The 21,780-nt window shown below is 43.2% G+C and overlaps 3 protein-coding genes across 5 annotated transcripts in view; 1 reads left to right on the top strand and 2 right to left on the bottom strand.

The window, feature by feature from the left end:
- LOC134795707 (uncharacterized) overlaps positions 1-3,971 on the bottom strand; it is a 35,505-nt gene extending 31,534 nt beyond the window's left edge. Inside the window, exons 1-2 of the mRNA XM_063767646.1 lie at positions 3,813-3,971; positions 3,221-3,367 (exon numbers count right to left, since the gene is read on the bottom strand). Coding sequence (XP_063623716.1) covers positions 3,221-3,367; positions 3,813-3,855 — 190 coding nt within the window. The 5' untranslated portion in view covers positions 3,856-3,971. The remainder of the gene's footprint in view (positions 1-3,220; positions 3,368-3,812) is intronic.
- Positions 3,972-4,081: 110 nt separating this feature from the next.
- Positions 4,082-14,125, top strand: LOC134795709 (uncharacterized). Of its 3 annotated transcripts, XM_063767650.1 has the most exons (6): positions 4,084-4,147; positions 4,180-4,238; positions 4,853-5,053; positions 5,981-6,257; positions 9,507-9,611; positions 13,756-14,125. In XM_063767650.1, the coding sequence occupies exons 2-6, from the start codon at positions 4,211-4,213 to the stop codon at positions 13,970-13,972; spliced, it is 828 nt and encodes a 275-aa protein (XP_063623720.1). In that variant the 5' UTR covers positions 4,084-4,147; positions 4,180-4,210; the 3' UTR covers positions 13,973-14,125. The 3 variants fall into 3 exon arrangements, with proteins under 3 accessions (XP_063623719.1, XP_063623721.1, XP_063623720.1); XM_063767649.1 differs by having other exon boundaries at positions 4,082-4,238; positions 13,756-14,124; XM_063767651.1 differs by having other exon boundaries at positions 4,082-4,238; positions 13,737-14,075.
- Positions 14,126-18,146: 4,021 nt separating this feature from the next.
- Positions 18,147-21,780, bottom strand: part of LOC134795699 (uncharacterized) — a 41,844-nt gene continuing 38,210 nt past the window's right edge. Inside the window, exon 2 of the mRNA XM_063767633.1 lies at positions 18,147-19,197. Coding sequence (XP_063623703.1) covers positions 18,176-19,197 — 1,022 coding nt within the window. The 3' untranslated portion in view covers positions 18,147-18,175. The remainder of the gene's footprint in view (positions 19,198-21,780) is intronic.

The raw sequence follows: 21,780 nt of genomic DNA, 5'->3' as shown, positions 1-21,780 counted from the left end.
CATGTACAGGAGGTGAGAAATGACTTCACCCTCTCTCTGAAGCCGGCAACCTAGTCCCAAATCCTTCAGCAGGGTGCTGAGGGGATTCAGAGCTAGGCAGAACCATAGGGGACTCAGACTGTCGCCCTGAAAGATTCCTCGCTCAATCCTTATAAAATCCTGCGGGCCAAGGCGGTCATCCCCGCCTCCTGGTTGACGAAGGACTGTGGTCCACTGCCCCATACACGTGCTTAGGAAGGCTCTCAAAGCTGCATCAACTTTATACAACTCTAAGACCCTCCCCAACCATGAATGAGGCACCGAATCATAGGCCTTCTTGTAGTCAATCCAAGCGGCTGAGAGGGCCCCCTTGTTCCGCCGGATTTGTTGGCAGATGGTCATGTCTATGAGGAGGAGCTCTTTAGTACCACGGGACCCAACCCTACATCCATTTAGAGCGGAAGCCAGAATATTGTTTGCAACAATGTGCGCGTTGATTTTTGCTCTCAAGATGGATGTAAGGAGCTTGTATAGTGTAGGCAAGCATGTGATGGGTCTGTAGTTCTTCGCTTCCGTGGTACTACCGGACTTATAGAGCAGGAAGGTGACACCAGTTGTTAAGGAAGGTGGGAGAGAACCAAGCTCGAGGGCTTGTTGAAATTGTGCTGCCAAGCGCGAGTGCGAGCATCGGAACCACTTTAGCCAGAAGTTGTGCAATCCATCCGGCCCAGGACTTTTCCAGTTCTGGGCCGTGCGGATGGCACAACTCACGTCATCGGGGCTGATGGTGACTGCCCCCATAGGTTCGATGGACTCGCACTCACGCTCGACAACACTCATCCAACACCCCTCGGTGTGTCCGACAGGCACCGACCAGATGCTACGCCAGAAGTCAGTCATGGCAGTAGCATCCGGCGGCTGCGTGTCGGGCGTACGAAGGTTGGTTTCCTCCCACTTTCGGTAGACCTTCCTTTGGTCACTTTGAAAAAGGCGATTCTGCTGGAATCGATCCACACGCTCTCTGTAGCGGCGAATACGGTTTGCCCATGCATAGACTTTCTGCTTTAGAAAGTCGATGCGCTCTGTGACATTGGCCATGTAGTCGCGGGGCCTGATATCCGTCCCCGCGAACGCCTGGTTCACAAAGCGCATTACTCGGGGGCGATTGTTGCCCCCCCTGAAGCAGATCAGCTTTGCGATGAGAGTCCTAAACGAGCTGATACGTCGCTCGATCCGCGCTTGCCATGCAGGGACACCTCCGACGATCCTAGGTGCACGTTCAGCGTCCGGAAACTTGACGCGAGCAACACGGCACGCCGCGATGGCTCCGCAGTACATGATCGAGTGCGTATCATCTAAATCTTTACTAGTCCGTAAATATGGCTCTAGTAAAGCGTTTAGGGCTCCCATTAGCGCTAGATTGCGTCTATTCATAGGCAGACGTGGTAATCGTGGCCTAGAGTTGGTTGTGGCGCGATACTGCGTAATCGCCTCTTCCAAAGTCCTCCTCAGTTGCTCATTAGCAGTCGTACTCACATTCTGACTCGCGAAGTCCCCCTCGTCGGTACAGAAATCAACCCGTGGCGCCGCCGGTGCCAGGTCGGGTGCGGGCACCGGATCCGGCGACGTGGCGGGTAGATCTCGCACCGAGGTGGAGTCCGCGCGAGCAGAGAGAGCCTCCTGGCGAAGCCGATCAAGTGTCGCGTCATCCAAGCGCTTTAGCCGCTGAATGACGCGCACCTGATCCGATAATCGCTGCTCCGACACGGTGATGGTGGGTTCAAGAGCCTGAAACAGAGGCAGTATTCTTGAACGATAGGCGGATAGCTGTGTTCCCCCCTCTGTAGCCCCATAATAGGCGCGCATGACATTCTCGTTCATGGTTCGAGTCCATCGCATGCGTCGCACTATACCACCGGTAGCGGGAGCCGTGGGCGGGGCAGGATGTCCCGCAGGCCCCAAGCGTGCCGGCAGCGGTGGCCGCCCTCATCGCGCAGGTGGTCGTGGCGGCGGCGGCGGCGGCCCGCCCTCGTCACTGAACCCGTCTGTGTCAGGCGGCGTTGCGAACTCGTCGCCTGACGACGATGTGGACGAGGAACTGGACGGGGCGGGCGGGGGTGGTGGTTGTGCGTTGTTAGTCGACTCCGCTGCACGTCTTTGACTCCTCGTAATCATTGTTTATTATTATTATCTCCGTTTTAAAACACTCGGGTCTTTCGAGCCCGGTCATTTATAAGGCGTGCGTGGGGATATGGATCCAACACGTAGAGGCCGTTTGGAGAGATTTGATGTCATGTAGAACGCCTGCTGGAACCCATTCACGGGTACATCAATAGATACCCGTGAACCGGTTTCAGCAGGCATTGGAAGCTATTGTAAAGAATATGGACAGAGTACTGGTCTATGGTTTAAGTTTGGGTGGAAAAAAGGCTGAGCTATTGCAAAGAAGTCCGGACACCTGCCATAACATTGCTTACACAAGTTATCGATGCAGGCGATGACTCGCCACTCGTTAGATGGGCACCTGATGCGCCATCGTAAAGACGGCCAGGCGCAACACCGGCGTGAGCGGCTCAGGGGTGTCGAGAGGTGGTGCTGCGCTTTCTCCGAAGTTACTCGCGGCGTTATGCCCTTTAACACTTCCACCCCTGGAGCATATAGCTCTAGCGACTCCTCTCTGGACGGCCAATGAAGGCAAGCCAGAGCTGAGAGTCCTGCGGGTCCCCTTGGGGTCCACTCCGACCGACGAAGACACGCCGGAGACGGAGACCCTGACCGACTCTCGGGAGCACTCGGGTCCGTGGGGTCGTTACTCCCCAACAGCTCGCCACAAGCTGCCCTTATTATTATTATTATTATTTATTTACATCATTGTTTCATATTTACATAATTTAGTAGTAAACCTACTACTAAACCTACTAAACTAAATTAATAACTAACCAACGGAAATAAAGGTAAAAAAATAAATTCACCCCGGTCATAAATGGAGCATTCCACAGGCTGTCTCGTACAAACGCATTTTATTTCCTGTGTTGCGACTTTTTTTAGGCATTTAAAGCAGGCGCTTATTTTTCTGTGCATATTTTTGACCATTTGTCATAGAAAAGGAAACTCAAATGCTATACCTGCAAATCTTCAGAAAATTCGCGTTTGTACGGGACAAACGGTAGACAATTTCATGGAATTCTCCAAATATGATTTAGGGAATATGTAAGCGAGACTGCTCGCTGTACACTCGGACCTGTAAAGTTACGAAAGTAGTCCAAGAAGGACATGCTCCTGGGTTTGTCCGGGAACAGTCCGAGGTGTATGATTTCCTCCAACCGGTCTGCGTTAGGAAGCATCTGGCCTGGTGGCAGCGCTGCGGAGGCGAACATGGCGTACAGCCCTAGAAAAAATAAAAAAAAACTTAACTAGGGAACCAATTAAATTATTTTATGAAATATTTTGTTGATTTCTCTACAGGTCGCAATTCTCAACAGATTCTCATTAAATTTTGTGAGTAATAAATTTGAAAATTTTTCAAAATGGCGGAGCCATACATTCATTCAGTTTAAAGGATGACTCACGTTAGACCGAGCCGTGTCCGGGCCAGAGCTTCCGGCGCTTACTTTTCTATGACATGACAGGCGATCACGTGATGCTTTCCATAGAAAACGATGCCCCGGAAGCTCCGGCCCTGTCTAACGTGAGTCACCCTTACAGCTATCATCGCGGGGTCTATAGCTCACAAACCACTTCTATTATTATAATAGTATACTAGTATGGATGGAAATTGGAAAGTAAGGATATAGGTATACATAAGTATATGACAAGGTGTAAAATATACTTACAGGCAGCCACCACCGCTGACCCCAAATACACAAGTCTTCGCATATTATTATACTCGTCGTATCAGTTTCAAACAATTTTCATTCAAATCCCCCCCGCATTTGGGTATGAGCCCGATTTATCAGCAAAACTGTTACATAATTTTATTAAAGTACCTATTAAAAGTATAATCGAAGTAAGTAAAATTACATCTTTTATTCGATTGTAAAAATGTTAATTTCCGTAATGGTACATTTTAATTGAAAATATTAATGGTTCTTCATTATTATTTTAAAATAGGCACTTCTTACTAAAACGTTTGAGCAACTGATCGACGCAATTATTTATATACCCACTTCTGTTTTACTTTCGGTATTCCCGATGTAATTTTTGGTTAAAAGGAACACATCTTTAAAGCGAAATGTTACTTTTTATACTCTCTATTTCAGGTAGGTAATACATCAAATACCTGACCCCATTAAGGATGACTCACGCTAGACCGGGCCTGGGCCGGGCCGGAGCTTCCGGAGCTTCGTTTTCTATGGAAAGCAACAAGTGATCACCGATTAGCCGTCATGGAAAATGACATGTCGGACGCCTCGGCCAGGGCCCGGGCCCGGACCGGTCTATCGTGAGTCATCCTTTAAGCGTAGGCAGTCATCCTTAGCTGTATGTAAGGCGTGCGACTTCTTAACCAGAGGTCGCGGGTTCGGAACAGGCTTCCAGGCTCGTTACAACCAATTTTTTGGAATTATATGACTATATCATGTGGGATTTAGATTTTCGGTCAAGGAAAACATCGTGATATCACTGACATCGGGAGGAAAACGGACTCAGTAAGTCCATAAAGACTCAGTTTCTAGTACTGGACCTAAGAGCGTTAACGCTCTAAGTCTAATATGGTCAGAAGGCGCCAACCTCAATTCTAGGGATTAGCCGAGGTATCAGTTTTTTGCGAAAAGCTCCCTGAGGCTCCCTTTGTGACACAGGCATTTAGCCTGCAGCCTAGGAAGAAATTAAATACTCATACATTGCTTGACTTTAAAGTTTTTTGCCCCAACAGTTCACCTAGCCTCCGGCCGTTTTCTCGTAAGCTACCCGGTACTGAAGGTCGTGCACGGCAACATTAGCCTGATGGACGACCTGAAGGTGCCGCCGCCGTCGCGTCGCGACGGCACGGAGAACGACATCACATTCGGTGGGAATGAGGAGATGCCGGACTTTCACGAGTTCCTCAATGAGATTGAAGACTTACAGCTATGGAGTAAGACTATAGACCTATAGCGGTCAAATAACAAGATATAGTACTTGTTGTTTATGGTTTCGAGCGGGTGATGGGAGTAGAAGTCAAACACCTTATGTGTGATAGTATAAGAACGTATATTCTCTAAATGCCTGCCTATATATACACGTTAGGTTGCGCTGACACAAGCAATACGCGTTTAACCAAAGTGTTACTGCTAAACACTAAAAGTGGACAATCGCCATATTACAGCGGCTAGCCGACCGCTTAAATGAGTCCTCGCCTGCGCGGTATGGGGGCGACGGGGTTGGGGGCGCCGTACGCCTGCCACCCGTACCACCTTCCCCGCCACCCTTAGTCGTCCTACCCCGCGGCCCCCGTACCGCGCAGGCGAGGACTCCTTTAAGCGGTCGGTCTATAGTTAATATGGCAATCGTCATCGACGACCGAAAAGTAGGTAATTTTATGCTTAATTTCATGCGCGGGGTGAAATAGGATCACCTTAACTACGGGCGGTCCTTTATTCCTTGTATAAGTAGACATAGCGACAGGTACTTAACTGACCATCAAAAATGCTCCTGGGAGTAAGGTTTACGAGTTACATAAAGGAAACACCTGCATGGGAAGCTGGAAATCCTGGAGGACATTTAGGGCATCTATATATGTATTAATGTAAGTGCCTGCCTGTATATGCAGCCTTCCCTTCTTTCGACCGTTTAAGAATCCTGCGCTTTTAAGGGTCTGCCATCTTGTGGCCTTAACTCCGAGTTAGTTGGCTAACACTGGAACGCGCAAGAGGCCCTTAACTAGATAATTCGCCACGCGAACAAGCAGTTGTCAGCCCCAGTTCACGTACCTACTTACGTTTTGCCATCTTGTAGAATAAATCGGAAACTTCTTCATGCCTTCACAATAGAGGGTCAATGTGTATCGAACACCATCTTTCAGACAAGGAACTAACCCGCACCAGCACCTCACACGACCTCGACCTTAAAGACCTAGACGACGCCTCAAAAATGCTTACCAACATAAAGGAAAACCTAAAAGTGGTCACCCAAGAGCAGCTGGACACCAGGAGGCAGAATGAGGATCTGAAACTGCCTCATGAAATTAATGACCTGTGGAAGGATCCGGTGAAGTTTCGCGAGTGGTATTATATGAAGCTATGCCTGACGTTTCTGATACATATACGGTTCCAGATGGACACGGCTATACGACAGAAAATGTGAGAAAGCCATTCCTAATGTAGGTAAGAGTCCCACCGACCGGCTGGAGTCGGGCCGCGGCGGAGCGGAGCAATATGGCTATAGATACATTATGTACCTATGGCAGAAGCGATGAGGTCCGTTCGGTGGCGGTCGTGTCCGCGAGGAGTCGGCCGGCTTGCGGCCGTACAAATGTGAAAGGCGCGCCGACTCCGCCCGTTCGGTGGAAATCGTACTTATAATATACAACTAATCTGAAGAACTACAACTAATCTGAAGAACTACAACTAATCTGAAGAACTGTAGTAGGAGCAACATTTTGTTTCTTGCTTTTCTAAACTCTTTCTGACAATGTGTACATTTTTCTTCACAATGGGATCAACCTGAAAAGTACACGGCCCATTTTTTCTTTGGTACAGTCAGCAGCAGAAGTTGCTAAGCAGGCGAGGTGTTCACAATTACCTTGACACGCTCTTATACCCTTAACAATAAAGTCGCGTCAAGATCATTTTGAACACCTCGCCCGCTAAGCAACATCTGCTGCTGACTGCAACATTTATGTAAATTTGAGTTTGTATAAGAACATCTATAAGAACGACCGATATGCAATTTTCAAACTCCCATTAATCCTAAAATTCACATCGCAAATAAATTGTTCCTCACAAAATATAAAATATTATTTTCTAAGAATCGTGTTCTTTCACTGCGTCATCTCCAAGAGGGTCATTATAGATACTTAGCGCCACTTATTATTATTATTGTGTTGTAGTGGGCCTTTGAGTGTCGCATCGACCAGCATTGATCTATTGTGACGGCCCTTTAAAGTTCATTACTAATGCCCGTTGCACCCAGAAAGTTCCAGATTCTTTGGGCCGTAATGTTCTGTACCTAATAGGGTTGCACTACGTGTCGCCCTAGGTAGGTACTTCTTTTTGACATTAGTGGTCCACAAGAGCAGAGAAGGTGCATTGCAGTCTTCTCTGACTCCTGACAGAACCTGCATGTCGCATCTTGTTTCTTGCCAATTTGAAACATATGTTTGTTCAACTTACAGTGTCCTGTCAGTATTCTGGTCACCGCGCAGGTTTTGTGCCTTTTGAGTCCTAAAAGCTCCTTAGCAGTTTTGCTGTTGAACCCTTTGATCAGAGCTTTCGAGTATTCTTGTCCTTTAACGAACTTCCACCAATCGATTGCTCTCCTTTTTTCTAAGTTGCTGAGCAGAGAATATGCATCCCGTTTTGTGATTCCACAGAACGGTTCTGGGCCGACCAAGGGTGTGTCTGCGCCCTTTCTAGCAAGTTCGTCCGCCTCTTCGTTTCCGTTAATGTCGGAGTGCCCTGGTACCCATCTAAGTGTGACTTTGTTGGAGTTAGCCAGTGCATTTAGGTTTGTTTTACAGTTCTGGACTAGTTTTGAGTTTGACTCAAGGGATTCTAGTGCCAGCAGAGCAGCCTGGCTGTCTGAGTTGATGTAGATATGCTGGTGTCTTAGGTTTCTATCCAGGTTGATCTCCGCACATTTGTTAATGGCGAAGACTTCTGCCTGGAAGATTGAGGCCTGTGTGCCCATGCTGACGCTAGCTCTGAGCTTAGGTCTCTCACCATAGATCCCACATCCTACATCATTGCCTTTCTTGGAACCATCTGTATACCAGACGTGACTTCCCTCTTCGACGTACATTTGATTGTTGATCCATTTGTCTCTAGGAGGTATTTCTACTGAGTACAGTTTGGTGAGATGATATTCGGTGTGCGTGTCATCAGTGGGCATGCTAAGGGTTCTATTTGCAAAAACCCAGGCCTTTAGATTGGCTAATGCCTGAGAGCGCCATTTTGGCCTGTTTAGCGTGCATATTCTGTAGACGCACTGCTTGGCCTCCTTTTGCACCTGCAAGTGGAGTGGTATGATGTCCAGCAGTGCATCTAGGGCCGCTCCCGGTGTCGAGGAGAAGGCGCCTGTTACTGTTAAACAAGCCGTGCGTTGCAGGTTGTTTAGAGTGTCTATTGCTGTCTTTTGGCTGGTTTTGTTACACCAGACTGCGGAGGCGTAGGTGACAATTGGCCTTACTACAGCTGTGTATAACCACATAGCAATTTTGGGTCTTAAGCCCCATCTTGCTCCTGCCATTCGACAGCATGACCACATGGCCATTTTCGCTTTTTGTATAATGTTTCTCAGGTGAGGGTTCCAAGTTAACTTTTGGTCGAAGGTGACCCCTAGATACTTGACCTCTTCCGAGAACGGTATTATTTGTCCATTAAGTCTTGGTTTTGTGAGTTTATCGAGCTTCCGTTTCCTTGTGAATGGTACTAGTACAGTCTTGCTCGGATTAATGGACAAGTCATTTTCTCTACACCAGCGGTTCTCAATCTTTTTTTTTGACGGAACCCTTTTGGAAAGCGAAATACTTGATGGAACCCTACAATAAAACAATAGTTTTTAGAAGTGTGTTTTTTGCATAGTAAAATTTTTCGAGGCGACTAAAGCATAGTGTTCTAAATTCTTGCGGAACCCCTGCAGGGGTGTCGCGGAACCCACTTAGATAATGGCTGCTCTACACCATTTGAATATTGTGTTTAGAGCTCCTTGCATTAGGTTGGATATTGTGTTGAGGCAAGGGCCTTTGACGATGACTACAAGGTCGTCGGCATATCCTTGTGTGTCAAAGTCTTGGCCTGACATGATTGCAAGAAGTTGGTCCACTGCTAGGGTCCATAATAGTGGGGATAAAATGCCTCCTTGTGGGCACCCTTTAGTGGTATAAAATTCATGCTCTATAGTATTGATGGTCAGAGTGGCTACTCTGTTCGAGAGCATGCTATGTACCCATCTGGTGGTGGTTTCGTCGACTCCCTTTGATTTCATACCATTGAGTATTGTCAAAAGCACCTTCAACATCAAGGAACGCACATAGAGCGGTTTGCTTTTCCTCTAGGGTTTTCTGCACCTTGTCAACCAGGTCGAGTAGGGCAGTCTCCGTAGATTTACCCTTAGCGCCACTTGCACTATCCCACTAACCCGGGGTTAACCGGTTAAACCTTTAACCCAGTGTCAAATTGTACTAGTAACCATGGTAACTTCAGGAACCTATAACCGGTTAACCCCGGGTTAGTGAATGGTGCAAGTGGCCCCTACAGTATTATTACCCACGTAAATAAACTGGTTTAACTTTTTTAATATACGTATAGGCTGTAATCGTAAAGTGTTTACAGGCGATTATTATGTAAATAAAAAGATATCGAAGTGTACAACTTCTTGGTAATTGGCAGGGCAGCTAACGCCTACCCGGGCTACCGTATCGGCTACCTGTTCAACCGGGTGATGAAGATCAAGAACCAGATGTACAAGCTCAAGAAAGAGTGTGACAGGATGACGTAAGCATTCACCTTTATCTGCCTTCGCCCCTGACTTCGAGTATTGAGGTCGATTTATATCTACAGACATACGCGCCAATAAACGTTACATACCATTAGGTAGGTATACATATTAATGTATATCGTCGCTTGATATCCATATAGTAAAATAAAATTTATTTACATACAATATATATACAGTGGTACTACTAAACGAAATTAATAACTAGCTTAAATCTAAAATAGGCCCTTGAGGCATTGTACCAAGGATGCTGGCGGCATTTCCTCGCTGTATCGCAATGCTGATACGTTGTGCGAGGTAGCCGCCAGCTCTTCGGTCACCAGTTACGTCAACCAGACGCTTCGCGATTTCTGCGAACAACTTATGCGCGCTGGGACCCCATGGACCTAGAGTTTCAACACCAAATGGTACAAAATGGTACTCTCTACCGAGGCTCTTATATTTGTTACGTTTTAGAATTTCGGCGCTTTCCGCCGCTCCGCCCGCTTTTACAGTAGTCCGTTGGAGGTGGGACGGTGCCAGTGTGTCTACGCAGGTAGCATCCCACACCAACATCCGTCCCAAGCTCCAAGGAACTAAGGACACTCCATCGGGCCTCTTGCCATCATCTCTGATAATGCCAGTCGGCTCAAGAAGAGCAGGCACATTGATGGTGGCAAGAGACCGACGGACTATGTCATTAAGCGACGCATGTCTCGAAAAACGGCCTGCACTTTTTTGACAAGATAATCCGTGGTGTCCCAGTCGGTCCACGTCCGTGCCACAAGAGCATATGTGTGGCGTACACACCGAAACCCCGAGTCGCAAACCAGTCGCCAGTCTAAGGGAGGCCGGATCCAAGAAAGTACCAGTATTGGGCGAAGGATGGGCATGTAGCCAGTAACCGGCTTCCCGGGCTCCGACCGCCAAAAGCCTCGCGCGGTCTGGACCTGTACAGTTGTTTAGGAGAGTATTGTAAGTTAAATCACAGTAAACATTATCCCAACTCCTTTGTGAATTTGGGTTGTCTGGAAATTGTTTGCCTGGGCAAGCAATTTTAAAAGCATTTTTGGCGTCCTCAAAGCCCGCAATCTCACAGTTTGTGGGCAAAGCCCTTAAGATATTTCCTATGAGACCAGACGTGCTATGAGTGGACGCCAAAAAGGCTGGGGAAGCCACACTGGAAATTTTGCGAATTCCTAAACCTCCAAACCGAATGGGGAGGGACGCTTGAGACCAGGAAGGCTCACTTAGCTGAATGTTTAGAATCGTGTCTAAACTAATTTTGATCAAATCATCTATGGGCGACAATAAATTTTGATGTTTCCAGAAAGGACAACAGCGGAGCACATACGTAAATTTAGGGACAAAAAGGCAGAATTTAAGAATCACAAGAGCATAATGAGGGCTAATTTCGAGTAAGCGATCCGTGTGACTTTTGAATTTAGTTATGGAGTTAGAAATATAATCGGGAAAAGATTCTTCGAATATAGGAGAACCCAGGAGGCAAAGAGAATACTTGTCTACTGATTTGATATTGGGAGTCAGATCGTCAAATTTGGGTTGTAAGTTGGTCAAAGTACAAGAAGATTTTTGAATAAAGAGTTCGCATTTACTGAAATTCAGTTCTAAACCAATATTTTCGAAACTACTCTTAATAAAAGACAAATCAGAGAGTACAGTATTCACGTCACCTCCTAGGGTTCCGTCATCTAAGTACCACACATTGAATTTTGATTTTAAATTTTTGATAATTGGATTTATAGCCAAACTAAAAATTGCTGGCCCGAGAGGGTCACCCTGCTGACAGCCAACCTCGGAAGATAATTCATGTGACTTGTACATTAATTTAGATGAGTCTGAATAGCAAAAGAAAAGGTAATTGTATAGTTCCGGAATTTTGTCCTTAACTTCTGTCAGCAAGGTGTCTCTACTAACCGAATTAAAAGCATTTTTAACGTCAATTTTGACAACAATTTCGCAATCACCGAGTGAAAGGTAGGTCCTTAGGGCATGGACGGCTGCCTCGCACCCACCTTTCGTGCCGAAACCTAGCTGTATTGGTTCAAAAAGGGATTGTAATTTTGATCTAATGTGTCTAACCGCAATTTTTGAAGCCAGACGTCGTAAAGTTGACCCCACCGCAATGGGTCTCACCCCTCCGTCCTTTTTGGTTAGGGCGATCAGGTTTGCCCCGTATAGAATCGGGACGATATTAGTGTTAATTTTGCCTGAAAACATAAAATTTATTAATTTAGTAAGAGAACAGACAAGCTGCTCACCTGCGTCGCCCACGGAATGAGAAATAAGATCTTTCAAATGTTGGGGCGAGATCCCATCCAGGCCGGCCGCCGAACCGGCTTTGAAAGAAAATATGGCGTCAATAACGTCTTTGCCTTCGATTTGGAGGCAGGCCTGGTCAGCTGTAGGTGGGGCAAACGAGTGTGGTACTGAAGGAGCCGGGGGATGTTTAGATCGTAAGGCCGAGAGGGTATCGGGAGTATCTGGCGATAGCACGTCGTTTGTGAAAAGAAGACGAGCGGCACCTTTAAGATCGCCGTCGCTAATTTTGCTTTCAATTAATTTAGTTCTATTGAAAGTGGATGAGCTACATCCAGAAGGTCGAGAAATGTGTGGAGTTGTATTCGAAACGCAATTGTTTTTGATTTTTTGTGTTAAAGAAATTGTCTTATCCTTCTTGGCATGAAGGGTTTTGAATGAGAAAAGGAAAAGATTATGCCAATCATCAATTTGATTATTTTCCACACATTTTGTAAGTAGGCCTGAAAGGTGTTTAGCGACTGTGATCCTGGCGCCGCGCGGAACTCTTTTAATAACGGGCACATTATTTTTAAGTTCGCTAAGGTGTAAATGGAAAGGGATAGAATTTGGATGGTCAGAAAGGGGGGTGGTCAAGTGGTGGTATAGTACAACCTTTGTTTAGTTTGAGGCTAGAGGTCGTCGATCTATGTGTAAGATCGTTCCACACAATAAAAACAGAATGAGACAAAATGAGAGGGTTATTAATATCTGTTAATATTAACACACTGTGCGTCCCCAAATGCAGCGCCTGCAAAAGTACCTAAGACTAAAGAAAGTCTGCAGCACTAGATAAAAAGTAGTTTTTAAAAATCAGTATGTGACAACACAGAAAATGGTTTAAAAAATAGTCTCGATACTTGTGAAATTTCTACCATATTTAGGTATCGTCTATGAAAAAATATGGTTAAATAAATTTAATAGATATCACTATTAATATGTATACATAATATACATATACGTAATTATACTAATGTTGATAAATAATATTGGGAGAATGTTGAGCTTTTGTAATATCCGCGACGGCCTAGCGGTAAATAGGTACAGAGGGCCTACCGCGAACACCGAAGTTCGCAACTTGGGGGTATCTTATCTTTTACTACCATTAAAACGTAATTAGATTGACAGAGAAATTGCCCGCAGTTTGCGAAATTCAGTTTTCGGAAAAACGAAATAAACCATTAAAACAATAAACATATATTAAAAATAAAATTAAGCTTTAACTAGTAGGTACACATACCGTAAGTATAAGTATGGAGGTTGTGGGTTCGAGCTCGAAACCCAGCTCGTGCCAATGAGTTTCTCGAAATGTTAGAGGAAGTTCATACACCACGGGTCTCCAAACATTTTATACCTGAGGGCCATATTGCGCCTCAGAAAATTTCATGCGGGCCACCGTCGATCTGACAGTGGGCACTCGCTTTGGGTGACGGCGGGCCGGATTTGCCCCGCGGGCCGGGGTTTGTAGACTCCTGGTCTAAACCAATAATTATATGACATGTACTGGGACCGCGTCGAGCACCAGTACGTTTACGTTACTATTTTTAAGGGGTCTCTATTGTTTTCCATAAAGTTTTAAGTCATATATTGTTTGTCCGCATTTTCGCTAGTCATAATTTGATTTTTCTCATAAACGCGTAACTTTTCAGGATTGCTCTGATAGCCTTACGAAAACCCTGAAAAGTTAACGGTTTCAGAATTATGACTAATGATAATCTGACAATCATTATTCATTACATTATGACTTTCAATAATTATGTCAAACAATGGGAACCGATTTTTAAGATGTACCCTAATCATATTATTTAAATCCCAACTTTCTTCAGCAACCAGAACTCGTTGCAGAACCGTCAAAACTGGCGCACAAAGAAGCACAGCTTGTTGCTGTTTCTGCAGATGTACGAGAGAATGCTGCAGCTGGACGTGGACTCGAAAGATGCAACGGAGATGGTCAAGTTCCAGTTCTTCGGCCGGGAGCAATTCCAGACAGAATATAACGTGCCTCCGACCAGACCTTTCTTCAAATAGAAATGGACTGCCGTGTTTTTCAAACTGTGGGTAGCGATCCCCCAAGTCCTTGCCAGCCTTAAAACAATACATAAGCGAAACATTTTGTTCATACTAAGGGGGTCGCATCATGAAAAAGTTTGAAAAACATTGGACTAGTGGAAATAAACATTATTTACAAACAAGATATATACAGTGGTATTACTAAACGAAATTAAAAATAATAATTTTTAAGAAAAAAAACCGACTTCTATGGGGCCCGGTGAACGATTATTTGTAGATGGTGCGCTATGTAGAAAAGGATGTAAAACCACCCACTTCTAGTAGCATTTCGTTTCTGTGAGGCTCGCAGTTCTATCTAACCTAACCTAACCCGCTTTTGTTCGGTTTTGTGAGGATCGCAGTTCAAACCTAACCTAACCCACTTAACGGCGTATGCGGTGCGGTGTACGGGGGTTTGAGCGGGAGGGGTTTGGCATCATCATACTTTATACCTACATTTTATGGTAGGTAATCATAGTGGTTTATTTAGTTTAGGTATCATAGTGGTTTTCCGGGTCAAGATCCGGGTCTGAGTCCGAGTCCGGGTCCGAGTCCGGATCCGAGTCCGGGTCCGAGTCCGGGTCCGAGTCCGGGTCCGGGTCCGAACCGGATCCGGGTACGAGTCCGGATCTGGATCCGAGTCCGGGTCCCAGTCCAAGTCAAAATCGAAATTCGAAATCACCAAACGTGTACTATGCGTCGCGTATGCGTTGAAGAGTTCTGTTCTGATCATCATCAGCAGTTCCACTTCATCAAATGCGACAGTTTTTAATGTTAATGCTTTATTTTATGATGAAAATATAGAAAATTCTATATGTATGCCTTTAAGATTTGAGGAGTTCCCTCGATTCCTCATGAATCCCATGTTCAGAACTTGAACTTGACATAAATATGGCTTAAAAACCTAACTTGCTTAACAAACATAATGAAGAAGAAAATTCGCCAACGCGAGCTATGCGTCGTTAAATAGTTTCGTTCTGGTCATCATCAGCAGTTACACTTCCACAAATGTCACTTTTTCGAATGTATATGTTTGATTTGTTGATAAAAACACAACAATCACTATATGTATGCCTTTAAGATTTGAGGAGTTCCCTCGATTCCTTATGGATCTCATCATCAGAACTCGAGCTTGACAGAAATGTGGCTTAAAAACTAAACTTGCTTAAGAAACATAACGAAGAGGACAAATCGGCAAACGTGAACTGTGGGTCGTTGAAGAGTTCTGTTCTGATCATCATCAGCAGTTCCACTTCATCAAATGCGACAGTTTTTAATGAAAATGCTTGATTTTCTGATGAAATACAAATATCTCTATACGCATGCCTTTAAGATTTGAGGAGTTCCCTCGATTCCTCATGGATCCCATCATCAGAACTCGAGCATGACAAAAGTGTGGCTTAGAAACTTAACTTGCTTAACAAACATAATGAAGAGGACAAATCGCCAAACGTGAACTATGCGTCGTTGAAGAGTTCCATTCTGATCATCATCAGCAGTTCCACTTCATCAAATGTCACGTTTTTGAATGTATGCTTGATTCTTTGATAAAAAATCAAAAATCACTATATGTATGCCTTTAAGATTTGAGGAGTTCCCTCGATTCCTCATGGATCCCATCATCAGAACTGGGTTTTGATAAAAACGGGACCAATCTGTATGCATATACATATAATCAAAAAAATAATTTTCTAAATCGGTCCAGTAATGACGGAGATATGGAGTAACAAAAAAAAAATCATACAACCGAATTGATAACCTCCTTCTTTGAGATTTGGAAGTCGGTTAACAAGCTTAAATCCATACTAATATTATAAAAGAAAGTCTGTCTGTCTGTTACCTCTTCAAGTCTTCACGCTTGAACCGCTGAACCGAATTACATGAAATTTGGTATAGAGATAGTTTGAGTCGCGGGGAAGGACAAAGGGTAGTTTTCATTCAAGAAATCACCCTTTAAGGGGGTGAAAAGGGGGGTTGAAGTTTGTATGACGAATCAACAACACGCAGATTGAATAAAATAATAGCTACCTAGGCCCTTGAGGCATTGTACCAAGGATGCTGGCGGCATTTCCTCATATTGGACATATTCATAAGTTGTCATTTTTAACACATTCATTGCCACTAAGAGCTACGGGTTACGCTCGTAGCGCGTTTTTGCCGTTTAGAGCGCGTAGTCGCTAAGAACAGTGTACCCGACAGTCGGGTTCTTGGCCCTGAATGTGTTGTGTTTAAGGAATGAAAGACAACCAATACTAACGAGATATTTTGACGCGCGAAAGGCGCGAATAAAATGAGTCCGCCAACAATTGATCTAGTCAGAATCGGCGCATTTCTTCACCCGAGTTAAACACTGCTTTTATTTCGAATACTCGTACGAGAGTAAAACACACGTGTATTTTACAAAACATGAGTAAGCAGGTACAAACGTTTAAGTATAGTAAGGTGCAGGACAATTTCGACTGCGGGATAATTTCAACTAATCGAAATATCTTCCATGTTTTACATTAGTAGATAATGTAGAGTGCCATACAGGGTGACCTTAGCCATTGGACAAACCCTGAAATCCCACGTAGGGTTACTTATCAAACAAAAGTTATTTCCAATAATCGACAACAAAAAGAAACATATTGTATTAATCATTGGCAGTGCTTTTGACAATTTGTTTGAAAATGTGCGGCAATGATGCATCAATGATGACATTTGTCAAAAGTCAGAATCTTATTAATGTCATATATAAAAAAGATAATCAAAACGGTCGAAGAAGGTCTCATACTATTTATTACCTCAGGAGCTACTAACACATACAGGTTGCTCCAAAGTAAAAAAATCGTAATTTGTTAATTTCTTCGTAACCGCTACACCGATTGTTATGATACTTTGTATACTGGATCTAAATACCCTAATGCATATGTACATTTTGGCTTTGTCCAATGACTAGGGACAACCTGTATATGTCCAGATAGCGAAAAAGATGTGTAGTGTGTGACTTTAGTTAATAATGTAAAACTTGTAAGATATTTCCATTTGTTGAAATGATTCCGCAGTCGAAATTGCCCCGCTGCACCTTAACTAACCCTTCAAGTGGCGGCCAACCCGTTAATGGTCGGATCGAAAAGCAGTAAACTGGCGGCCCACCACTCACGGGTCGATGCGAAAACCAGTAAACTGTCGGCCACCAGTGAGTGGTTAATGAGGTGTTGTCATATTTAGAGGTGAAATTGAACGCATTTAAGTATAGTTACGCTCTTCTAGCGCCCAAAATTAGGTAGCGAGTTAGACAAGGATAGCATACCGTAAGAAACACAAAAACATTTGGTATAAAGTTTGTTGGTGAGGACCATTCATTCGGGAGCGACCGCCTAGTCCGAGTTCAGTCTCGACTTTTAAGATATTGTATTTTAAAATAAATTGTATGTTAGGTCCCCTTTAATGATTTAATCTTAAAAATAAATGTCTTACTTTGATAATTAACTAGCAATTACCTGAAGCATGCCATGAACGAACCCTTAGATTTTTCGGACACATTATGAGATCATCAATGCATGATATGGAGAAGTGTATCATCTTGGGGCGAATGAATGGTAAACGCGCTCGGGGTGGGGCTCGTAAGAGATGGTCTGACGCCATGAAGAAGGCGAGTGGCGGCAGCCTGCACCGTGCAGTTCACTTGGCTTATGACCGCAACCAGTGGGGACATGTTGCACGTGGTCGCGATCCTCAGCATTGAGGGAACGAGGAAGAAGAAGAAGAAGCAATTACCTCAAATCATCAATTTGTTTTATGGTGGTAATCATTTTTAACAAGGAAGTTGAAAAACTATCATTCTTCCGGAGTTTGATTAGGTCTGGCCAAATGTATAAACCTTATAATAGTTTTATTGCTATATTCAAATAGCGTATTTAACGCTTATTATAACGATATGTGATTTAATATACTTTCCAAAATAGAATAGCTTAAATCGTCTATTTTGTAAAATTATCTTAATCTGCGCTGACCACCGACCGGGGCCCCGCCACGTGACTGCTTTTGCGCAAATCCGCGGCGGCACTTTACTACTTTTCGCGTTTTCGCTGGCGCCACTTGAAGGGCTAAGGGCCGGAACGTATCACTTTCAACCCGCATCATTTATAAACAATGAGCCACTTTCAGAACATGAGAATTGGAAAGATCATTTTGTATGATGTAATGTTTATTCAATAAAGGTACATAACTAATTTTATTCCATAAACATATGATCAAAAGCGCTCGCATAATCTCGGGGAGATTTTAAACTTGTGTTTGTAAATATTTCATACCGGAGCATGTTGTCGTTCGATACTATCATATCTGACAGCAGGTCTAAATCAAACCACTTAGTCTGCATTCTCTCGAGAGCGTATGCGATGTCGATGTAGCTGTGATATGGAAGGTAAACCCCCGCAAAACCTTGTCTGATCATGTTACACATCCGAAAACTCTTCTGCGACACAGAGGAAAACGTCTTACCAGCCTGATCTGCTTTTGCAAAAAGGAACCCCATTTTGTACAACCCTGATGCTCTATGCCGGGTCCTTAAGTTCTGCATAAATGTCATCCTATTCCTCGCCTGGTATATTGCTTGTTTCATCAATTCAATAATGTACTGGTGTATATGCATGTAGTTGAACTGAAACATGTTTCCGTTGAAGTTTTGCTTGTCGGCTCTGAATCTCCGAGCTGCTTGTACTGGCAACTTGGCTCTGCCGTTTTCTACTTGAAGACTGAAGAGCTCATCCGTGTTATCAACGCCTTTAACTAGCGATGCCATTTCTTTAAGGTTTGTGATGTTTTTGCCAGTTACTATTCGTTCTTTATCTATTTGGTCCCAAACGGTTGTGAGCGCGTATTTTTCCAGAAAATCATTGAATGCTGGCTTAGTATTGTTTACAGGCGGAAATGTCCCGTACTTTTCATGGAAGGGCTTGCGAGATGTCTTAGTAGTTACGTTAGCATTCGTTTCGAGTTGATATCTCCTTACTACGTCTATACTTTCTTTCATAGCCACTTCTTCTTCAGACGATATGTCAAGTGTATCATATTTTCCTACTAGATTTTCATTTCTATCTTTTATTTTGTATTTGTCAATATTGAACGGGTTCTTTGGTGGATACTGAGTGTTAGTATTCTTAGTAGTCTTGGCATTATTTGAAGTTCTCCCGATTTTGCGGATTTGTTTGTCAGTGGGAAGACCCTCAGTGTTGATAGTACACAGAAGAATAACTGAAATTTTTATCAATTATATAATAAGTTGGTAGTAAGTATTAGTAATAAAATAAAAACAACTTAAATTTCTAATACTAAACAACTAATGAAACATAATATTTTTTAATTCATCATCATCATCATCATCTCAGCCATAAGACGTCCACTGCTGAACATCTTACATATTATTCCTCCATTCGTACCGGTTGGAAGCAACCCGCATCCAGCGTCCTCCGGCGGCCTTAACAAGGTCGTCTGTCCATCTTGTGGGTGGGTGGATTTTTTAATTATGCTTTATTAATTAGTGAACCAAATATTTTATAATTACTTAAGTACATTTTCTAAAGCCGATAGTTATGATTTTAGTATTTGAATATACTCTCAGATTGTTCTGCTCTTCCATATACAGGTTGGTCCAAACCTTGACGTCCAAAATTTTTTTTTAATTCCTCACGTCGTGGGCTATCATAATATACCCCATGTATGTTAGCCGATTTTACGTAGTTTTCGAGTTATGATTTTTTAAACTTTTAACTTTTGTTATGAAATTCAGGGGTTCCCATACAGGATGGCTAAAAAATAAGTGCATTCCCGTTGCCAGGGAGGTTTTGGGATTATACTGAGCAACTTTTACTATGGGACCAACCCCGAAATCGCGAAAAAGAATTTGGCTGTTTCATACATTTGTTGCTGGTCCATTTTCTATAGGAGGGTAAATTTTTTTTTCGCGATTTCGGGGTTGGTCCCATAGTAAAAGTTGCTCAGTGTAATCCCAAAACCTCCCTGGCAACAGGAATGCCGTTATTTTTTAGCCACCCTGTATGGGAACCCCGGAATTTCATAACAAAAGTTAAAAGTTTAAAAAATCATAACTCGAAAACTACGTAAAATCGGCTAACATACATGGGGTATATTATGATAGCCCACGACGTGAGTAATTAAAAAAAAATTTTGGACGTCAAGGTTTGGACCAACCTGTATGTTAAAGCCAAGTTATAAATAAGACCATCGTTCAATCGAATTGTATATGTATACTTAGTTACTAATTAGAAATCATAAGAAAATATAGAAAAAAACAGGGGGCAATTCTCTTAGGGAGCTTTGGAATCTAAGACTAAACTGACTAGGGGTTCCGTAGTCAATTAGGAAGCTTTATAGTTTCACCAAGTCCGTCTGTGTGTCTCTCCGTCCGAGACTTTTCTCCATGATTGTTAGTGCTAGAAAACTACAATTTGGCATTTGGCATACCCCACGTATAGTGCATGCCCCACGTAATGTGGTGATAATAGTTATTTGTTTTACAAGGAGGCAAAGTTGTTGTTTAACCGCTCGAGCTAATATTACCCGAGCAAGCGAAAGATTCCAAAATTAAACCACGAGCGTAGCGAGTGGTTCGAAAAATGGAATCTTGAGCGTTGCGAGGGTTTCAAAGCACGAGGGTTAAACAAAATTTGCCCCCGAGTGAAACACAAAATTTTAAACCACACCAGCCCGAAGCAAATATTAAATGTAACATATCAAATAAATCAAACCAAATCCGAATGAATGTTAATAAATATTTATCATTCAAAATCATCATTTAAAAGTCAATTCTACCAGCAAACATAAGAAAACAACTCAAAATTGGCACTTGATTACTTTGCCTCACATGTGAATAAAATGCAACTTTGCTATCGGGAGCGATCAATGATGGACCTGTGAAGAATTGGAATAGCAAGTTAAGTTTTATTTTCTGTCTTTAAAGTTGACCCAAATTTAATGACAATAATATAGAAACTTTATTGCAAGTACCTACTTTGCTATCAGTTTTTGAAGTGCAAAGTAAGCCTTTCTGAGCTGGTGTGGAGAAAACTTTTTTTTCGCTTTAACCCTTTGGTGTGGGGTGTCGTTGAATAATAGTAGTAGTAGTAGTAGTAGTGGGGTGTACATGGGTTTATAAAATACATATGTACCAATGTTAGTCTGTAAGGTATTTGTAATATGGGCCTTTTAAAACAGTCAACAAATATAAATAAAATAAATAAATATAATATATAGGACATTCTTACACAGATTGACTAAGCCCCTCAGTAAGCTCAAGAAGGCTTGTGTTGTGGGTACTCAGACCACGATATATGTAATATATAAATACTTAAATACATAGAAAACAACCATGACTCAGGAACAAATATCTATGTCATCACACAAATAAATGCCCTTACTGGGATTCGAACCCAGGACCATCGGCTTCACAGGCAGGGTCACTACCCACTAGTCCAGACCGGTCGTCAAAAACAAGAAATTATTGATGACTGTTTTAAATTTTTAAATAAAATAATAGTACATTAAGATACAAGTGCGAAAAGTAGCAAATTCGCAACGAGTGGCGATAAATTGAAACACGACCGTTATTTTTACCCGACTACGGCAACGCAAAAGGAGGGTTATGATTTTGACCGGTATGTATGTGGGTATGTATGTATGTATGATCATTTGTTCCCTCATAACTTCTAAAGTACACGTCATTATAATTTGCAAACGATTTATTTATTTTTATTTCAAACAAGTTAAACAGCATAACAGTAAAAATACCAAACCACTCCTGAGTCTCCTGACTACACA

The sequence above is a fragment of the Cydia splendana genome, chromosome 12 (assembly GCF_910591565.1).
Source record: "Cydia splendana chromosome 12, ilCydSple1.2, whole genome shotgun sequence".
Taxonomy (NCBI): domain Eukaryota; kingdom Metazoa; phylum Arthropoda; class Insecta; order Lepidoptera; family Tortricidae; genus Cydia; species Cydia splendana.
Note: the sequence above shows the minus strand (reverse complement) of the source record. Positions and strands in the feature narration are given on the sequence as shown.

What these genes read in the sequence shown, in the direction of transcription:
- LOC134795709 (XM_063767650.1), top strand. Translation starts at nt 4,211, where the DNA reads ATGTTACTTTTTATACTCTCTATTTCAG. An exon ending in TGAAGACTTACAGCTATGGA is followed by an intron (nt 5,054 to 5,980) that starts GTAAGACTATAG and finishes ACCATCTTTCAG; the next exon opens with ACAAGGAACTAACCCGCACC. An exon ending in AAAGAGTGTGACAGGATGAC is followed by an intron (nt 9,612 to 13,755) that starts GTAAGCATTCAC and finishes AACTCGTTGCAG; the next exon opens with AACCGTCAAAACTGGCGCAC.